Here is a 15,967-nt window from a genome sequence, read left to right as displayed (position 1 = left end):
ATGTTTTATAATATTTTTGCTGTATTTTTTTTTTTATATAATAGCATTGTTTTGCTAAATAGTTTTTCTCATGTTTTCAATCATTTTGAAAAAGTTTCCATTATCAATGGTTTGCACCAACGTTTCAAATATATCTGATATACATTGGTGTAAATTTATGTAAAATCTGGGATTTTTCCCATTGTGATCATGCTAAGTAATAAAAATAGCTTTAATTAAAAACTTTATTGCTAGAACATATATTTAGTTAAGCTTTTTATACTGTGATAAGTGTTAGTGTGCCAATTCTGTTAACTTGATAAACATGTGAATTTTACATATATATATATTTATATTATATTTGCAAAGATGCATTTATTATTAAAAATAAAATAATTGTCAATCAATAACTTGTTTTATCATTTTCATGTACTTTGGATTTTTTTTTTCAGGCTACCTATTTTCAACCATCACAAGAAATATGCCACCCTAGTCTTGTATTTCTGTTATTTGTTCTAGAGAAATTTACATTTCAAGTCGTTGCTGGATACCAAACAACAATATGTCCTTTTTGTTTTAAATGGATTACTTATTGAATACTAAAGGCATTATGAGCAACTATTGGTTCAGAGATTGAATTGATAAAAAAAACTTGTACTGGTTTCAGAAGCCAGTGTCTCACCTACTCTTGGTGTTGTCTATGTTTTTAGTGTGATAACGTTTGGTTGATCAACAATGAGGGAGTGTAAGATCGCTTTGTCTTACTTTTGCAACAAAAGATGCAGGCTTTAAAAAAATGGGGAAAAAATGATTAACAAGAATGTGTCCCCAGTACACGGATGCCCCACTCCCACTATCATTTCCTATGTTCAGTGGACCGTGAAATCTGGGTCAAAACTCTAATTTGGCATTGAAATTAAAAAGATCATATCATAAGGAACATGTATAATAAGTTTCAGATTGATTGGACTTCAACTTCATCAAAAACTACCTCGACCAAAAACTTTCACCTGAAGCGTGAAAGACGAATGAATGGACGGGTGTACAGACCAGAAAACATAATGCCCTCTACTATCGTAGGTGGGGCATAAAAATGTGCCTCTAGATACTATCTTTTGATTGTAAGAAGCTTCTGTCTAAGTGTAGTAAAAATCCAAGATGGTTTATGAATCTAATAAATGTTTTAAAATGTTTAACTGCGGACTGCATGTAATTTTAACTGGAGGAAAAATGGAATATATTATTACAAAATTCCTTCTCGTTGAGGGGGTACCCTTCTCCCTTCTCCTTTCTCCTTCCCCTCTTCTCCTTATTTTTTTTTTTAATTTACCGGAAAAAAGAGAGATATTTTATTTTTTTCTCCTTTCTCCCTGTACTCCCCCTCCTAGACACTAGCTTTTGATCATAAACAAGTTCTGTCAAAGTTTGGTACAAATCCAGGATAGTTTAAGAAAGTTAAAAAAAAATGAATAACTTGAACAGAGTGAGTGTTATGTTAGCTGGCAGAAAAATTTAGTCCATTTTAATATGAGTAAAATATGGATAAACAGGATTCATTAGAAATCAAGGATAATTGGTGTCATAATTGAATTTAGACCAATCATTCACAGAGAAAGTTTTCTCATGAAATATAAAATAGCATGAAATTTAGGGAAATAGTTGATCACCACTGATTTTCAAACTAGTCCGGAGTTGCTAATATTAACCTTTGATACAACATTCAAAAAGACTGAAAGACAGACTGACACAGTATTTCTGTAGCCCTGCAGAAGTATACACATACAAATCATTTTGTATTTTTAATATTCAAGTACTTATATACTATTTACCACTTTGAATGCATGCTTTTGAAAGAATATTTACCTCAATTTCAAAGATTAAGATGAACCTTGAAAGAATAGCTAGCAAGTCAGTGACATAAGGGTATTGATTACATTTAAAGTAATCATTACCCCCCAAATACAATGATATATCTTCAAGTTTAAATATGTACTAGCAACAATGATGCTCTTCTGACTTAAAGCATATTTTCCAATACAAGTAAATATTCATTCTGCAACACTTTTTTCTTGACTTGTACATGTCCTTTTGTCAATGATAGTTATTAAAATCTAAAATACTAGATTGTTCAGATAAAATCTTTTGAGGTTAGGGGGAGTTTGAGCGCTCTCAAATCTATTTTAAACCTCCACATTATTGTGTACCTGTCCAAAGTCAGGAGCATGTACTTCAGTGGTTGTGGATGGTTCATTGTCTGACATTTGTTTTCAAATATTGATTTGTTATAAATAAGCCGTTAGTTTTCTCAATTGAATTGTTTCATATTTTTCATTTCAGGGCTTTTATAGCAGACTATGTAGTATGTTTTTTTTTTTTATTGTTGAAGGCCATAAGGTTGCCTATAACTGCTTACATCCACTTTATTTGAACTTTGGTGGATAATTGTTTCATTGGCAATCATACCACATCTCCTTATATTTATACTGAAGTTTCAACATGATAGACATTAAAGCTCTATTGTATTTGCAAGTATAAAGTAAAGATGGAAATACTTGAAACAATGCAACTACTGTAGTTTCAATCGACCAAATCATTTTGATAAGACATCAATTCTTGTTCTAAGATGTGATAGCCTTGCTTGAAATTAAGAGGAAGGGGTCCAAATGATTGGAGTTTATGAAGCTAAGTCTGCCCTATAAAAAACAACACAAAAGTTTTCTTAAAAATATCTGGTTTTGTTTTTTTCTTTATAAATAAACAATTTATCAAACTGCCACGACATTGTGCAGCAAATAACATAACAGACACAAATTCATACTTCAACAATTGAATACTTTGACCACAGTAAGTAATGACATATGTGAAAACAAACTCACTCATTCATACATTAATGCTCTTTATGTGCAAGTGTACAAAAAAATAATCCCTGCCAAATTTAATATCACACAAGAGCAAAAGTTTAGATAGTAAGACATTTGTAATGTCTAATAAATACAGTGTTAATCCTTTGAATATGAGAAAATATTTTGTATATGCAGATTTCAATTATACTTATTTCAACGAATGATGGAAATAAAACTACTTACAGTTGAACCTTAATCAGTGATTTAGTTTTCAACAATATTGTAAACTTAACTCCAATATTTCAAAAACCAATTTTTTAACAAATTGAAAATTTTATTCAATTTCATCAAGAGCTGTTTTAAAAAAGCCTAAATTACTCTGATAGATTACAAGTAAAGAGGAGATAAATTCACTTGAATCAAGCTGTTAAACTTGAGCAGTATCTACTAATAGTTTCTAAACAGTATGCAAATAAGCTGACAAGATAAAAGAAAATTTATTTAACAAGCAGTTGGTTAATGATGTAAAACAAAGAAAAAAAAACAATTACATGGACCGTTTCTATTCGAACTTTCTTTTCTTATTTTTTTAAAACATCATGAAATGTTCTTCTATAAAGAAACGATGTTATATTTCTCAATTATCAACATTTCCTAATATCTTTAAAATAAGTATTGCTGCCTGTCCCTTCAGATTCAAGACAGAAGTTAGAAAAAATAAAAGTTAACTTTCCATGTTAGTGAAATCAGATATGATAAGGTATAAAAGATTTTAAAGGATTTGTTAAGACTAAGCAAAAGAAAATAAACATTTTGATAGCAAAAGGTGGGATAAGAAAATAACAATAAAAGAAAAGTAAATTCAGCAAAATATGAAACAAGCATATTTCTTCTCCTTATTTTATAAGGACTATCATATGACATAACACAGATATAGCACTAACCTTTAGTTAAAATATCCTAAAGCCTTATATGTAAAATTATACCATATGTGCAAACAGAAGTTATTACCCTATAATGTCCTCATTAACAACATTTGTTTCTAGCGACTCTATAGAGGGAAGTCAACTAAAATTTCATGAAAAGCTCTCTACAAGTACCCCCCTACATGTTGGTTATACATGTATACCTAAAGGGGAGTTAATTTCCATAGATAGCTAATAATCTCTCAGACATGTTAAACTACAGATGAAAAACAACAGAAATCGAAATAGCAGAGAAAATTAGCCCAAGAAACTGATTAATTTTTAAAATTCACATTTAAAACGTCATGTGTACAATTTTGGATTTCATAAATAATGGGACAAAATTAAGAATATGATTTGCACAGCAAAGAGCTTTCAAAGATGAACTAATTATAATTCCAGTATGCATGTTTAACATGGACTTAACAGATAGATATACTGACATTCCTTTATGTTGAAAGGCACTTGAATTTAATAATGTAGATTGTAAGCACAGTTCACATATAAGTCAATTAACATATCTGTACTGGGATTATTGAGATTGCATAATGTAAATGTACATTACTCCACACATAATTCAAAATGTCTCATAAAACATGCACACACTTTCATTTCTATTAGCAATATTAAACATTCCCATCATACACTTTAAAATCTCTCATAACAAGCAGGCTGTGACAAATAAATATAAACCTTATGCTTACATATCTTATCCTGCAATCTATTACCTTCCTTAACCTAGCCTTTATAAGACATATTAACATAGCTAAAGAAGAAATAAGTTCAAGGACAAAAATATCATAATATCAATACATCAAGCAAATAGAATTTTGTATGTCTATTTACCAGGATACTCTTTGAAGGACATGTAATTGACATAAGGCTTATTTTCATCTATATTTGAACAATCACACTCAATTGCATTTTCACAGCACTTTTAACAAAAATAAATTTGTATATAAAACTAAGTATTAGTTGTCATTAAAAATGGAATTTGAAATTGAATCCTTGGCCTCCTCCTCCACCACCGCCGCCAAATGGATTGAAACCTTGTCCGAACGGATTAAATCCCTGTCCCTGCTGGCTTTCTGGATCTAATGGATCTTCTCCATTGTCAAATTTATTTCTTTTATCTGAAAAGGAAACAAGAAAGTGAAAATATCTTAAAAAGAAAAGATGTAATTTACCTGAATATATTTGTTCCTTTATTTTTGTGAATACCAATTTCAAATTATAATACTTTAAATCCATGAAGATTAGTATCTCATGAATTATAAAATCCAAAATATACTACAATATAAGAGCTTCTAAAAGTCCTTGGGTTGGACAACACTTTTTTATATACAACACCACTCACAATTTTTTATTTTCATTTTTATAAAACAATGTTAAACAAGAATGTGTCCATAGTACACAGATGCCCCACTAGCACTTTCATTTTCTATGTTCAGTGAACCGTGAAATTGGAGTTAAAACTCTAATTTGGCATTAAAATTAGAAAGATCATATCATAGGTCACATGTGTACTAAATTTCAAGTTGATTGGACTTCAACTTCACCAAAAACTACCTTGACCAAAAACTATAACCTGAAATTTGCACTATCATTTTTTATGTTCAGTGAACCATGAAATTGGGGTCAAAACTTTAATTTGGCATTAAAATTAGAAATATCATATCATAGGGCACATGTGTACTAAATTTCAAGTTGATTGGACTTCAACTTCATCAAAAACTACCTCGACCAAAAACTATAACCTGAAATTTGCACTATCATTTTCTATGTTCAATAAACCGTGAAATTGGGGTCAAAACTCTAATTTGGCATTAAAATTAGAAATATCATATCATAGGGCACATGTGTACTAAATTTCAAGTTGAATGGACTTCAACTTCATCAAAAACTACCTCAACCAAAAACTTTAACCTGAAGCAGGACAGACGGACGGACAGACAAACAGACGCACAGACCAGAAAACATAAAGCCCCTCTACTATCGTAGGTGGGGCATAAAAATTGTAATTGATTACAAACTTATTTTCCAGAAAGAAGAGAGCAAATTCATTTACATCCATTATATGGTTGTATAATTTTATGACCTGGTCAAACATTAAATCTTAATTGCAGATAATGATTTTACTGGTCTGTAAATTTTTAGGCTGATAGCTATCTTTTTTTTTTTTTTTTTATTGATCTCCAGTTTAGATGAGTTTTTCTGCTGGTATACCATAAAATTACTTAAAACTTGGTGAATCAGTGTATTTATGAATGTTCATGCACTTTGTTTTCAAATAGAAAAAACATCAATTGTTTGATATATTTTTTACATTGTTAAAGTCGGTTTCACAAAAAACTTACGACTAAGATTGGTTGTAAGTCATGAACAATTCAGTATACTTTCGATCAATCTTAGTCGTAAATGTTATTATGAAACCGACTCCTGCTTTCTAACAGTGCAACAATTTGTATCTATTTTGATTCACTTAAAACTTTTTAGATTAAACATTTATATTTAATTTCACACTATTCTATTTGCAACTATATCCATAACTTTTAACCTACCTGGATCTGTTAAAACTTCTTTAGCTGAAGCTATATCTATAAATTTTTTCTGAGCCATTTCTTTGTCATCTCCTTCATATTTATCAGGATGCCATTTCATGGCTAATTTTTTATATGCTTTTAAAATCTGTTTTTTCGATGCTGTTCTGAAATCATAATATAAATCAATCATAAATCATATTCTTCCTATGATAAAATTACTATTTCAAACTAGAATTAACTTTTCTACTCATATTGACCATTAATATAACTGAATTTAATATTGAAATTATAAATTCGTAAAACCTTCCTTACTGACCATTTGTTGTCTAGATTTTAATCTAAGTTCAAACCTTAGTTAATCTTTTTAGGGTAATATCAAACCAATCAGACTTTGACATCACAGCTGAAAGCAGTTAGGTGCAAATACTGTTTGCATTCCATGTGGATTGTCCTTGTTAAGCTGTGTTACATTTGTAAGCAATATGCTGATTACCTTTCTATATTTTATTCCCATAACTGATTTCACTTACAAGAAGAAGTAAACATTTATAATCTAGAATACCAAATATAGTCAACTTTGGTTATTTCAGTAATCAAATTCCTCCTTAACAAAATTTCACCTCAAAGGCAGTCTCAATGAAGCTTTTCACTGGGAGACATCTGGGATTTAGAGTTAAAAAACAAAATTTATACTGTTTCAATGCTTTTCGTTTTTCTTTTTGTTAAAAATGGAACTGTTTTTTAACAGCCTTTAAATAAGGTTTCATCATAATTTGGCAACCATGTGAAAGCAATTCTAACTAATTAAGTATCCTTACCTTTTAACACCTAAAATTTTATAATAGTCTCTCCGTTGAGACTGTTTTTTTAATTTTTGAGCTCTATTCATTCCATCTCGTATTCTTCTAGATTCTTGATCTTTATTTTGAGCATCTTGGAATAATCGTATTGCTGTGAAAAAAAGAGATTTGTAGTTAAAAATGCAATAGAAATTTCAAACATGCTAGAATATCTAGAAATTTGGTCAACAGGAAGTTGAGCGATGAATCTGAAAATGTGTAACCGGTTTCAGAAAGCCCTATTCGCTATTTTCATTATTAGAGTAGAATCCATTTTTTTTACAACAACAATTTAATTGAGTAACTGCACCATGCTCAGTTCCTTCAAATAATAACTTGAATTCTTAATGTATGTTATTCCTATACCACGGTTCCTTTATTTCAAATGTATTTTTTTGTGTCTATACAAATAAATCTGATGCACTATATACTATTGAACAATTATTTTCTTACCTTCATCAAATTCTTCATTACTTATATGTGTTTCAGCTTTATCTATAACAGCATCAACATTTTCTGGATCCATTGTCAATACTGTATCACAATCTTTAAAACCTTCTTTTATATGTCCTGCCTGTAAATAGTTATTAGTAACAAATGCATGCAGGTTAATTTACCATACCTATAAACATATTTGTGGAAACATTGAAACATGAGAACATTTTTTTTAAACATTCATTTGTTATTTTTCCATTAAAATTAGTTTGCAACATATTTTTTTGCCTATAAGCCTACTCCTTTTCCTAGATTTCATCTCTGAATAATGTTTGGGGTATTTCCCAAACCTTTGAATCAAATGAATCTAATATAACAACATGTATTGTTTTTCTTTTTGATATCATCTTAGGATATTTATTTTGTTTGTTTTTTGCTAAATTTATTTTTAATCCTTTTTTGAAATTTTATCGTCATTCCAAAGCCCCTTTGCTTTAGTTACATGTTACAGTACAGTTCAAGAGTACCAACTCTCCCACACCCTACACCGAGGAAAATGTCGGAGCCACTCCGACAAACTCCGATATTCCTCCCAAAATGTTGGGAGGAATTTGGGAGTAATCTCTCCCAAAATCAGGTAAATGTTTATTGTGATAACGAGCTCACTCTCTACACCGAGGAATTAATTGCCCTTATCCTACTTTGATCTATACCGGCACAAGACTGAATGGGTAATTGGATTACCTGACAGGTAAAGGTTGAAGTAATAAAGAGTTATATTTCCGGTCTACTGTACCAGTTTAAGTGTCAAACAGGTGTATAATTTTAAATATCTTTTATACTAATTAAATTTCATTTGTGGTAATAAAAACTAAAGTCAAAATATTTTCGTATTTTTTGTTAGCCCATCTAAAAATATCTTAACCTTAATGTACTTGCTTTAAAAAAAAACGATTATAAAATATAGCGGAATAGGTGAAAAACAAAATATTCTACTCAAAGTTAAAGTCTTTATTTAAAAATTATAAGTCTAAAAGTTTTTATATGCAAGTAAAAAGGAAAATTTATTCACCATTCATTAGACAAAATGATTGCCCCGTATTAATTGTGTAAATCTACGGCATTTTCTTTTTACGATTATCTAATTGCTGGAATGAATAAAAGATTTAAAAGCAAAATGTTGTTGTTAATTCTTTCAATTGTATTTAAGTTTTATAAAAAATAAAAACTACTTAATTTTGACCTCGATGTCTTCACCAGTAAATTAATATTTTATTTACGAAATGAGCATACTTGTGTAAAAATAACCGGAAACTTTCGCTAAATTAATCTGAGCAGTTAAATAAAATTACGTGTTTGAAAGTTTTGTATATTCAAGTAAAAAGGAAAATATTATTCACCATTCGTTATGCTTAACAATTACGGCATTTTCGTTTTACGATTTGTTGGCAGTACAGCAGAATAATAATACATTTCCGTTACAACAGGAATACTTCCAGCTGCATTAATTCGTCTTTGTTTAATATTAACTTTCGCACAATGAATGTAAATTTGTGTATTTTCAACAAAAGATTTTAAAAACAATTATTTGCCGTGCGAAGACAATTCCACGATACACATCTCAGTTATCAACAGTTTGGGTTGAACTTGAACTTGACTTACTTAACAATGTTAAATGCTAAAAATAGTTAACATCAATGTTATCCACAGCACGAGTTTTTTAAAGGGCGGGAAAAAATATCGCGTACTAGTAAACTCAGGTGACCTTTCTGGCCGACCGTGGGAAAGTCCATTCAAGGTTTCTAAAGTTGCAGAACGACATTTTTGTGCAATCGTATTGAGGCTCCAGAAGGTCCTTTTACAATTGATTTATCGGGAAAATATAATTCTTATCCGAATAAACGTGAACACATTTTTAACTATTTGAATTTTAATGTTTTATCTTTCAAAAAAGAAAGTACATTAGTTATATGTCCATGGTCAATAATATAGATTTACAGTTGGTGATGTACTAATTGAAATTATGATGGAAATTGTCCGGGGTGACTGATTGTATTCAAATGACAATAATCATGATAATACGATAAAGAAATGCCAATTGTAGGCGGTTGGGAAATTTTGAAAATAAAATGAAGACTGATTTAACTGGAATAGAATATTATGATGGGCAATTATGAGGTTTGATAAATTTTATTAATAATTAAAGGATTAGTGACTTATCGGATAGCGATAAGCGGATTACTTATCATCACAACTTTTAACATCTTTTGTAAACGTAAAATGATTGAGCGTCATAAACTTGTCAAACACCGGTAGAATTATAGTACATTTATAATATAATTAATGTGAAAATATTTTTCACTTTCCAAATTCAAATGACGAAATTGATATAAATACTTTCGTCAATTTGAAAACCGTTCCGTAAAATGCGAAAATGACGAGCACTATCAATATCACTTGAAATTATTTCCTTTGTCAACAGAGTTGTCATTTAACAGTTTCTGTTCGTAATTTGAATTATTCAAGTCTGTATAAATGTACCGAGGTGGTGAAACATCATATTTTACATTGCTCAATAAATTAAGTTTACTTGATGATCCGATGAATCGGGTTACCGAAAAAAAACCATGATTTTATTAGCCAGTTGAATTTTTAATAATGAACAATTAATGCGCTGATATTGCTTATTGAATAAGTTATAAAAGAAACTAATTGTGGCAAAATCGTCCTTGCTGAAAGAACACAATGTATGACCTGACCGGACTGTAATAGAAACACAAAATAACAATTTTCTTCATACTTTTTCGTATGTACGTTCTATTTTAAAGATAACGGCATAAGACACAAATATAAAAGATAATAATTATCTTATTCTAAATGATATTGTCACATCTTTATCTGTCAAAGAAAGGAAAACATTTGTTCAATTTATTATACCGTGATTTTAAAGCACACCTGTGCAACCAAGATCGATTAAATGTTCAAAGGTAAATTATCTGGGTAATCCAATTATGTTGTCACGCGTCGTTAATTTGAAGTACATCCGATGAGCAATAAACCAATTAACAGCCACGCGGTGTTGGGAGAGAATCTTTGGAGGATTTTAGGAGTGAAATCCGCGGTACTCTGTGTGATTCCGAGAAACACGGAAATCGGAGAAAAAAGTTATCGAATCGATATTTTTGAACAGTACTGTATGTATGAAATGGTAATCGAAAAAACATAAATGTAATCAATAAATTTCAGTTAAACTTTGATTAAAGTAAAAATAGTGTTATCTGTATTTGCTGGGCGGTCCATGTAAAGATCTGAAAACACCAGAATCATACTTTATGTGTGTTACATGAACATACTGGACCTTTGTCAAGTAAAGACTATCATGTCCTGGTTCAAATGTCAAAGTAAAGATCTGAAACCTTCATTGCACCCAAAAATATAAATTGCTTAGCATTTCTTAAAATGAGTAAACATATAACTTATTGTAGGTAATAAATAAGTGACAGGACTTGTGTTTTAATAACATGATAAAACAATGATTCCACTTACCCCATGATCACAATGACATAAATATGAATAGGCTTTTAATAAATATTCTGGTTCATTAGGCTCTGTCTTTAATATTTGTTTGGCTTTATCTACACATTCTTGGTATTTTTTCTCGTTTTTAAATTCCTGTGCTGAATTTAACTGTTTTACAAGTTTCTTCACTTTAGTATAATGTTTTTTACATTCTTTATGTTCCTGATCTAATTTTAAACATTCTCTGATTTGTCTGAAAAAATAAAAAAGAGTTATGGTTTATATATAAGAATGGACACACTAATTGTTAATATTGGTTCTCTAATTATTTACAGGCTTGTTTATTCTGTTTTCAAAACAATTGTCTAGTATTTTTTCCCTAATATTACTCCATAGAGGTAAACCAATGCTGTAGTGTTTTCTTTTTTTATAATTAATTTGCAGCTATTTTTTCTTTTTTTTTGTGTATGAGGAACTGTCTGAAACAATGTCTGTCTATGGAACCAAATTCATAAAAGAGCAGTGTTCCATTGAACTCAGCAGATTCACATATTTTATTTATTCAAGGGCAACAACTCCATTTTTTTTTGGGGTCTAAATATTAAAAAAGTACCAATATTGTTTAATTGTGTTTATATTTAATATATACAAATAACTTACACAAGTGAATCTTCAGCATCTCCCATTGTATAATGTATTTGACTTAATTTTAAATATGCATTGGTGTTATCACTAATAAGTTTCGTTGTTGAGCGAATGTCACTAATAGCTTTGAAATTATCTCCTACAGCTAAATAACAATCAGATCTTATTTCTCTTAGTTCAGCATCCCAGGGACATATCTGTAAAATAAACAAACATTTTGTTCACTTTAAACAATTATTACAACATACAAGATCTTGATATTAATCCAAAATAATGTTTTTTTTTGTGAAACTGGTAATTGTATAGATGCATATTTCCTTCAAATAAGCGAGTAATAATGCAAGTAGCTATTGTCAAGACCTTTTATTTATTATTGAAAATTTACTTCAAAAACAAGCTTTGTTTATGAAGTAATTGCTATATATCTGTCTGAACTGCTGTTTATAAATGAAGAGGGTGGTGTCTTAAACTGATATTAAATTCAGCGCCTGGATGTATAAATATTGATGCATTTTGCCTGGAAAAGGACAGTTTACTTTCTGTAAATTCAGAAATTATTGCGATTTTGTCAGTTTAGACAAAATGTGATTTTCATTTTTGCAATATTGTGAAAAATCATGTTCAATGGATATAAACAATTTCAAAAGGCGACTTTAAATTATTGGGATAATAACCCTGTCGCATTTTTCGCAATAATTAAAACATTGCTATAATTCTGCATTTACAGTATGTACTAACGAATAAAAAAGTAAATATGTTATAACACTAAAAAGATTTCTTTTAATTTCAATTGTCTATGACATTAATATTGTTTGTAGTTTTGTTCAAAGACTAGCTCCAGTTTAAAAAAAAATCCTGTAAGTTTCTGTAAAATAAGTGATATCCTTTATCCTGAGAAACTTACATCTACTACTCTACCCAGTTTATCTATATTTCATAACCTTTTTAAGATTTGTTTAATTTCAGTTAATGACATTTATAAAGTTGGTACCAGTACTTTTGTTAAGATTCTAAAAATTAGTAGTGATTTGCTGAGAAACTTACATCTACTACTCTACCAAGTATATCTATAGCAGCATCATACTGTTTGTTTGCATAGAAATCTTTAGCTGTTAATATATCACTGTGTATAGGAGATAATAACTGTAGCTGTTGCTGAGCTTCTTCATTTGATGGATCTTTCTTCAGCTGTAAGAATATGTCAATGTTTATAATACCAAAATTTACAAAATTTTATCAAAATTTATTTCATTCGAAAGTCAATGTTTAGCAAAACTACTAAACTTTTATTAAATAAATAATTGTATATCTTAATAAATCTGCAAATATTTATAAAAACTCAGATTAAAAATCTTAACTTTCATTTACAATTTATATATATATAATATATATTATATAAAGTGTGAATAAACAATGGTATATTTAATTAAACATGTCTGGCTTTTTATATGAACCTAACCAAATTATAAAACTGACTGGTATATGAGCTGAGCAAAGGAAAACTTACCACGGTTTCATAATCCTGTCTAGCTTCTTGAAGCTTTCCTTGTTTCAGTAAAACATTACCACGCTGCAGTCTGGCCTAAAAATAAAGCTTAACCATGTACATGTATGCTATTGTGTTCTAATACTTAAATTACAGATTAAAACATGATTTACTAAATTTGTGTTTGAAGTGTTTTACATTTGTCATTTTGTGGCCTTGTATAGCTGACAATGCTGTATTGTTGAAGGCAGTATGGTGACCTATAGGTCTTTACTTCTATGTCATTTGTCTCATTGGCAATAATACCAAAAGGCACATCTTCTTATTTTATATTCTAATTATAATATCTTAAGTCATAATCTTTATTGTTCCTTTCTGTTCTTTATAATGTAACTTTGATGCACATACACAAATTGAATAAAAATCATTCATAAAACAAACATAAAATCTAATTGGTCTGGAAATGTTTGTGAGTTCAGTTTAGGAACTTACAGCTGTGAAATCAGGTTTAAGTTCCATCACTTTGTCCAGATCGGGAAGTGCAGATTTGGATTTCCCTAAAGCTAAATATACAGTAGCTCTTCTGAAGTAGGTTAAGTAGTTCTTTCTATCTCCATCTGAAAATAAATAATGAACATGAAGAAAATGTTTTACTGTCAACATACCAATAGCATCATAACACTTAAAAAAAATTATAACATAATATGATTATCTGAATGTGAACAGGTGCAATACATGAAAAACATGATAAGCTAGTTAACTAAGGTACTGTTTAACATTTGTAAAGCTGTAAATGAGATTTTTTTTTTATTGCATTTTGAAAATAAGTATCTTCGTTATATTATTATCTAAATATGTGCACAGCATTGGAAACCATGTTTCAACCTGCTCTTTTCCCCGGGATTTGGACTGTCATGTTTTGTTTAGCCTTTTTGCATTTCACAGATTCAAACTGGCACACAGAAACTCTGCGCTGGTTAAAACTGATAAGACAGTAAAGTGTTAGTTATTGGGCATATTTGACAAAATTTTGAAGGAAATCATTTTCAAAAGAATAGGAAACCATGGATTCATGTTGGAACAACAGTTTTGCTGTAATCTTGACTCAGACTGCTGATGTTTGGTTGTCAAATTTTCATGATTGTATGATTGTAAAGAAGATTAAAGATTGCATTAATTCCTTTCTGTTTCTATCTGGTGATAATTGGTTTCCCACACTGTGTTGCAATAGCAGGGTCTATAATATGTTTTCTCTAAAATAATATATATAGGTAAAACTGTACATGTACCCTATTTGAATTTTTGAAACAAGGAGAAAATATTTATATTGTTCAAAGTAACTTAAACAGAAATTCCTTCAATTTTTACTTGAAAATCTTCCACTTTTCAACTTTAGTCAGGAATGACTTGTTTTGCTGATGAACAATATGCTATCCTAATAAATCTTACCAACAGCAGCATGATAGTGTGACAAGGCTTCTGCTAACTGTCCAGCTGCTAACAACTTTTTCCCCATTGCTAAATGTTCTTCTACATCTTTATTTGCACTATATACACCTGTAAAACAACAAAAAATAATAACTGTGAAGTTTGACTGATAAATCAGACTGGAGAAAAAGGACCCTACATGTAGATGAAAGGTTGGACGGAAAACAGAAACAAGGGTTACATTTCCTAAGAATAACAAAACCATGACTTTAACAAGATCTCTCAAAATTTATGTCAAATGTACCTTAAACGCAATTGCATTATGATCAAATTTGATTCCACTGTAAAACATCAATACATTATCATTATACTGATACATGAACCATTGCATGTAAAACATGAATGGATTATAATTTACCATCATATTTGATAATTTTTTCAATAGCGTCATAATGCCATTTAAATGCTTTGGAGGAGTGCATGAATTTGAAAGTTGTGTTTTACGAACAACAGTGACAGTCATAAAAACTTGTTCTCGATACTAAAATAGATGCAAATGAAACAATGAAGCCAATTATTGCTAAAAAAAAATGTTCATTGATTTTTGAAATGAAATGAAACGTACCAATACTGGCTTTAGTACAACGGGTAATGGAAGCCGAAAATGGCAGTTTGGTACCTTACAGTAGAGGGCATTCCTTTCCTCATACATGTATGTATAAAGACATTAAAGTTAATAGTTAAGTTTCGTATTCAATCAAAAACCATTTGAAAATATAGTTCAAAAAAGTTTCGACATGAAAATTCAGTAAACACAATTCTTGATATTCAATTCATAATGGACAGTGCTTTCTTTTGAATGATTGTTTTAATTGAAATATTTTTCTTATTTGAGTATAGTTACCTATATATAGTAAGTAACTTTACAAAAAAAGATAGAAAGAAGACTTTAAAAGTTGAAACAGTTTAGTTTTCATTAAAATATTGCCTTACCAATTAAACAAATGTCAAGACTCAGTAGAAATAAAACGAAAGATTTCTCCCAATTAGTCGAACTCCACAATTTTCTGCAGTCCATCATTTCTGTCAACTTAACAGGACACGCATTACTCGAGTTGATGCTGAGTGTATAAATTTAACACTTTCGTGTTGTCTTTCGTGTTGTCCCTGGATTGGTTAACGCATTTACTTCCGGGTCATTATATCTCGCAACGTTGAAATCTGAACAATCCGAGATCACATTATTACCTTAAATGACATAAAGAAAAAAAAGATTTTATTATGA

General features: G+C 29.7%; 1 protein-coding gene across 1 annotated transcript; it reads right to left on the bottom strand.

Moving 5' to 3' along the window:
* Nucleotides 1-2,693: 2,693 nt before the first annotated feature.
* On the bottom strand, nucleotides 2,694-15,931 carry LOC139514447 (dnaJ homolog subfamily C member 3-like). Its single transcript, XM_071303733.1, has 11 exons — nucleotides 15,676-15,931; nucleotides 14,704-14,811; nucleotides 13,747-13,871; nucleotides 13,276-13,350; nucleotides 12,813-12,956; nucleotides 11,784-11,965; nucleotides 11,151-11,376; nucleotides 7,623-7,743; nucleotides 7,149-7,281; nucleotides 6,349-6,494; nucleotides 2,694-4,920 (listed from the first exon to the last, which is right to left on the bottom strand). Exons 1-11 carry the CDS (start codon nucleotides 15,761-15,763, stop codon nucleotides 4,769-4,771), a joined length of 1,500 nt encoding a protein of 499 aa, XP_071159834.1. The 5' UTR covers nucleotides 15,764-15,931; the 3' UTR covers nucleotides 2,694-4,768.
* Nucleotides 15,932-15,967: the final 36 nt, after the last annotated feature.

The sequence above is a fragment of the Mytilus edulis genome, chromosome 3 (genome assembly GCF_963676685.1).
Source record: "Mytilus edulis chromosome 3, xbMytEdul2.2, whole genome shotgun sequence".
Taxonomy (NCBI): domain Eukaryota; kingdom Metazoa; phylum Mollusca; class Bivalvia; order Mytilida; family Mytilidae; genus Mytilus; species Mytilus edulis.
Note: the sequence above shows the minus strand (reverse complement) of the source record. Positions and strands in the feature narration are given on the sequence as shown.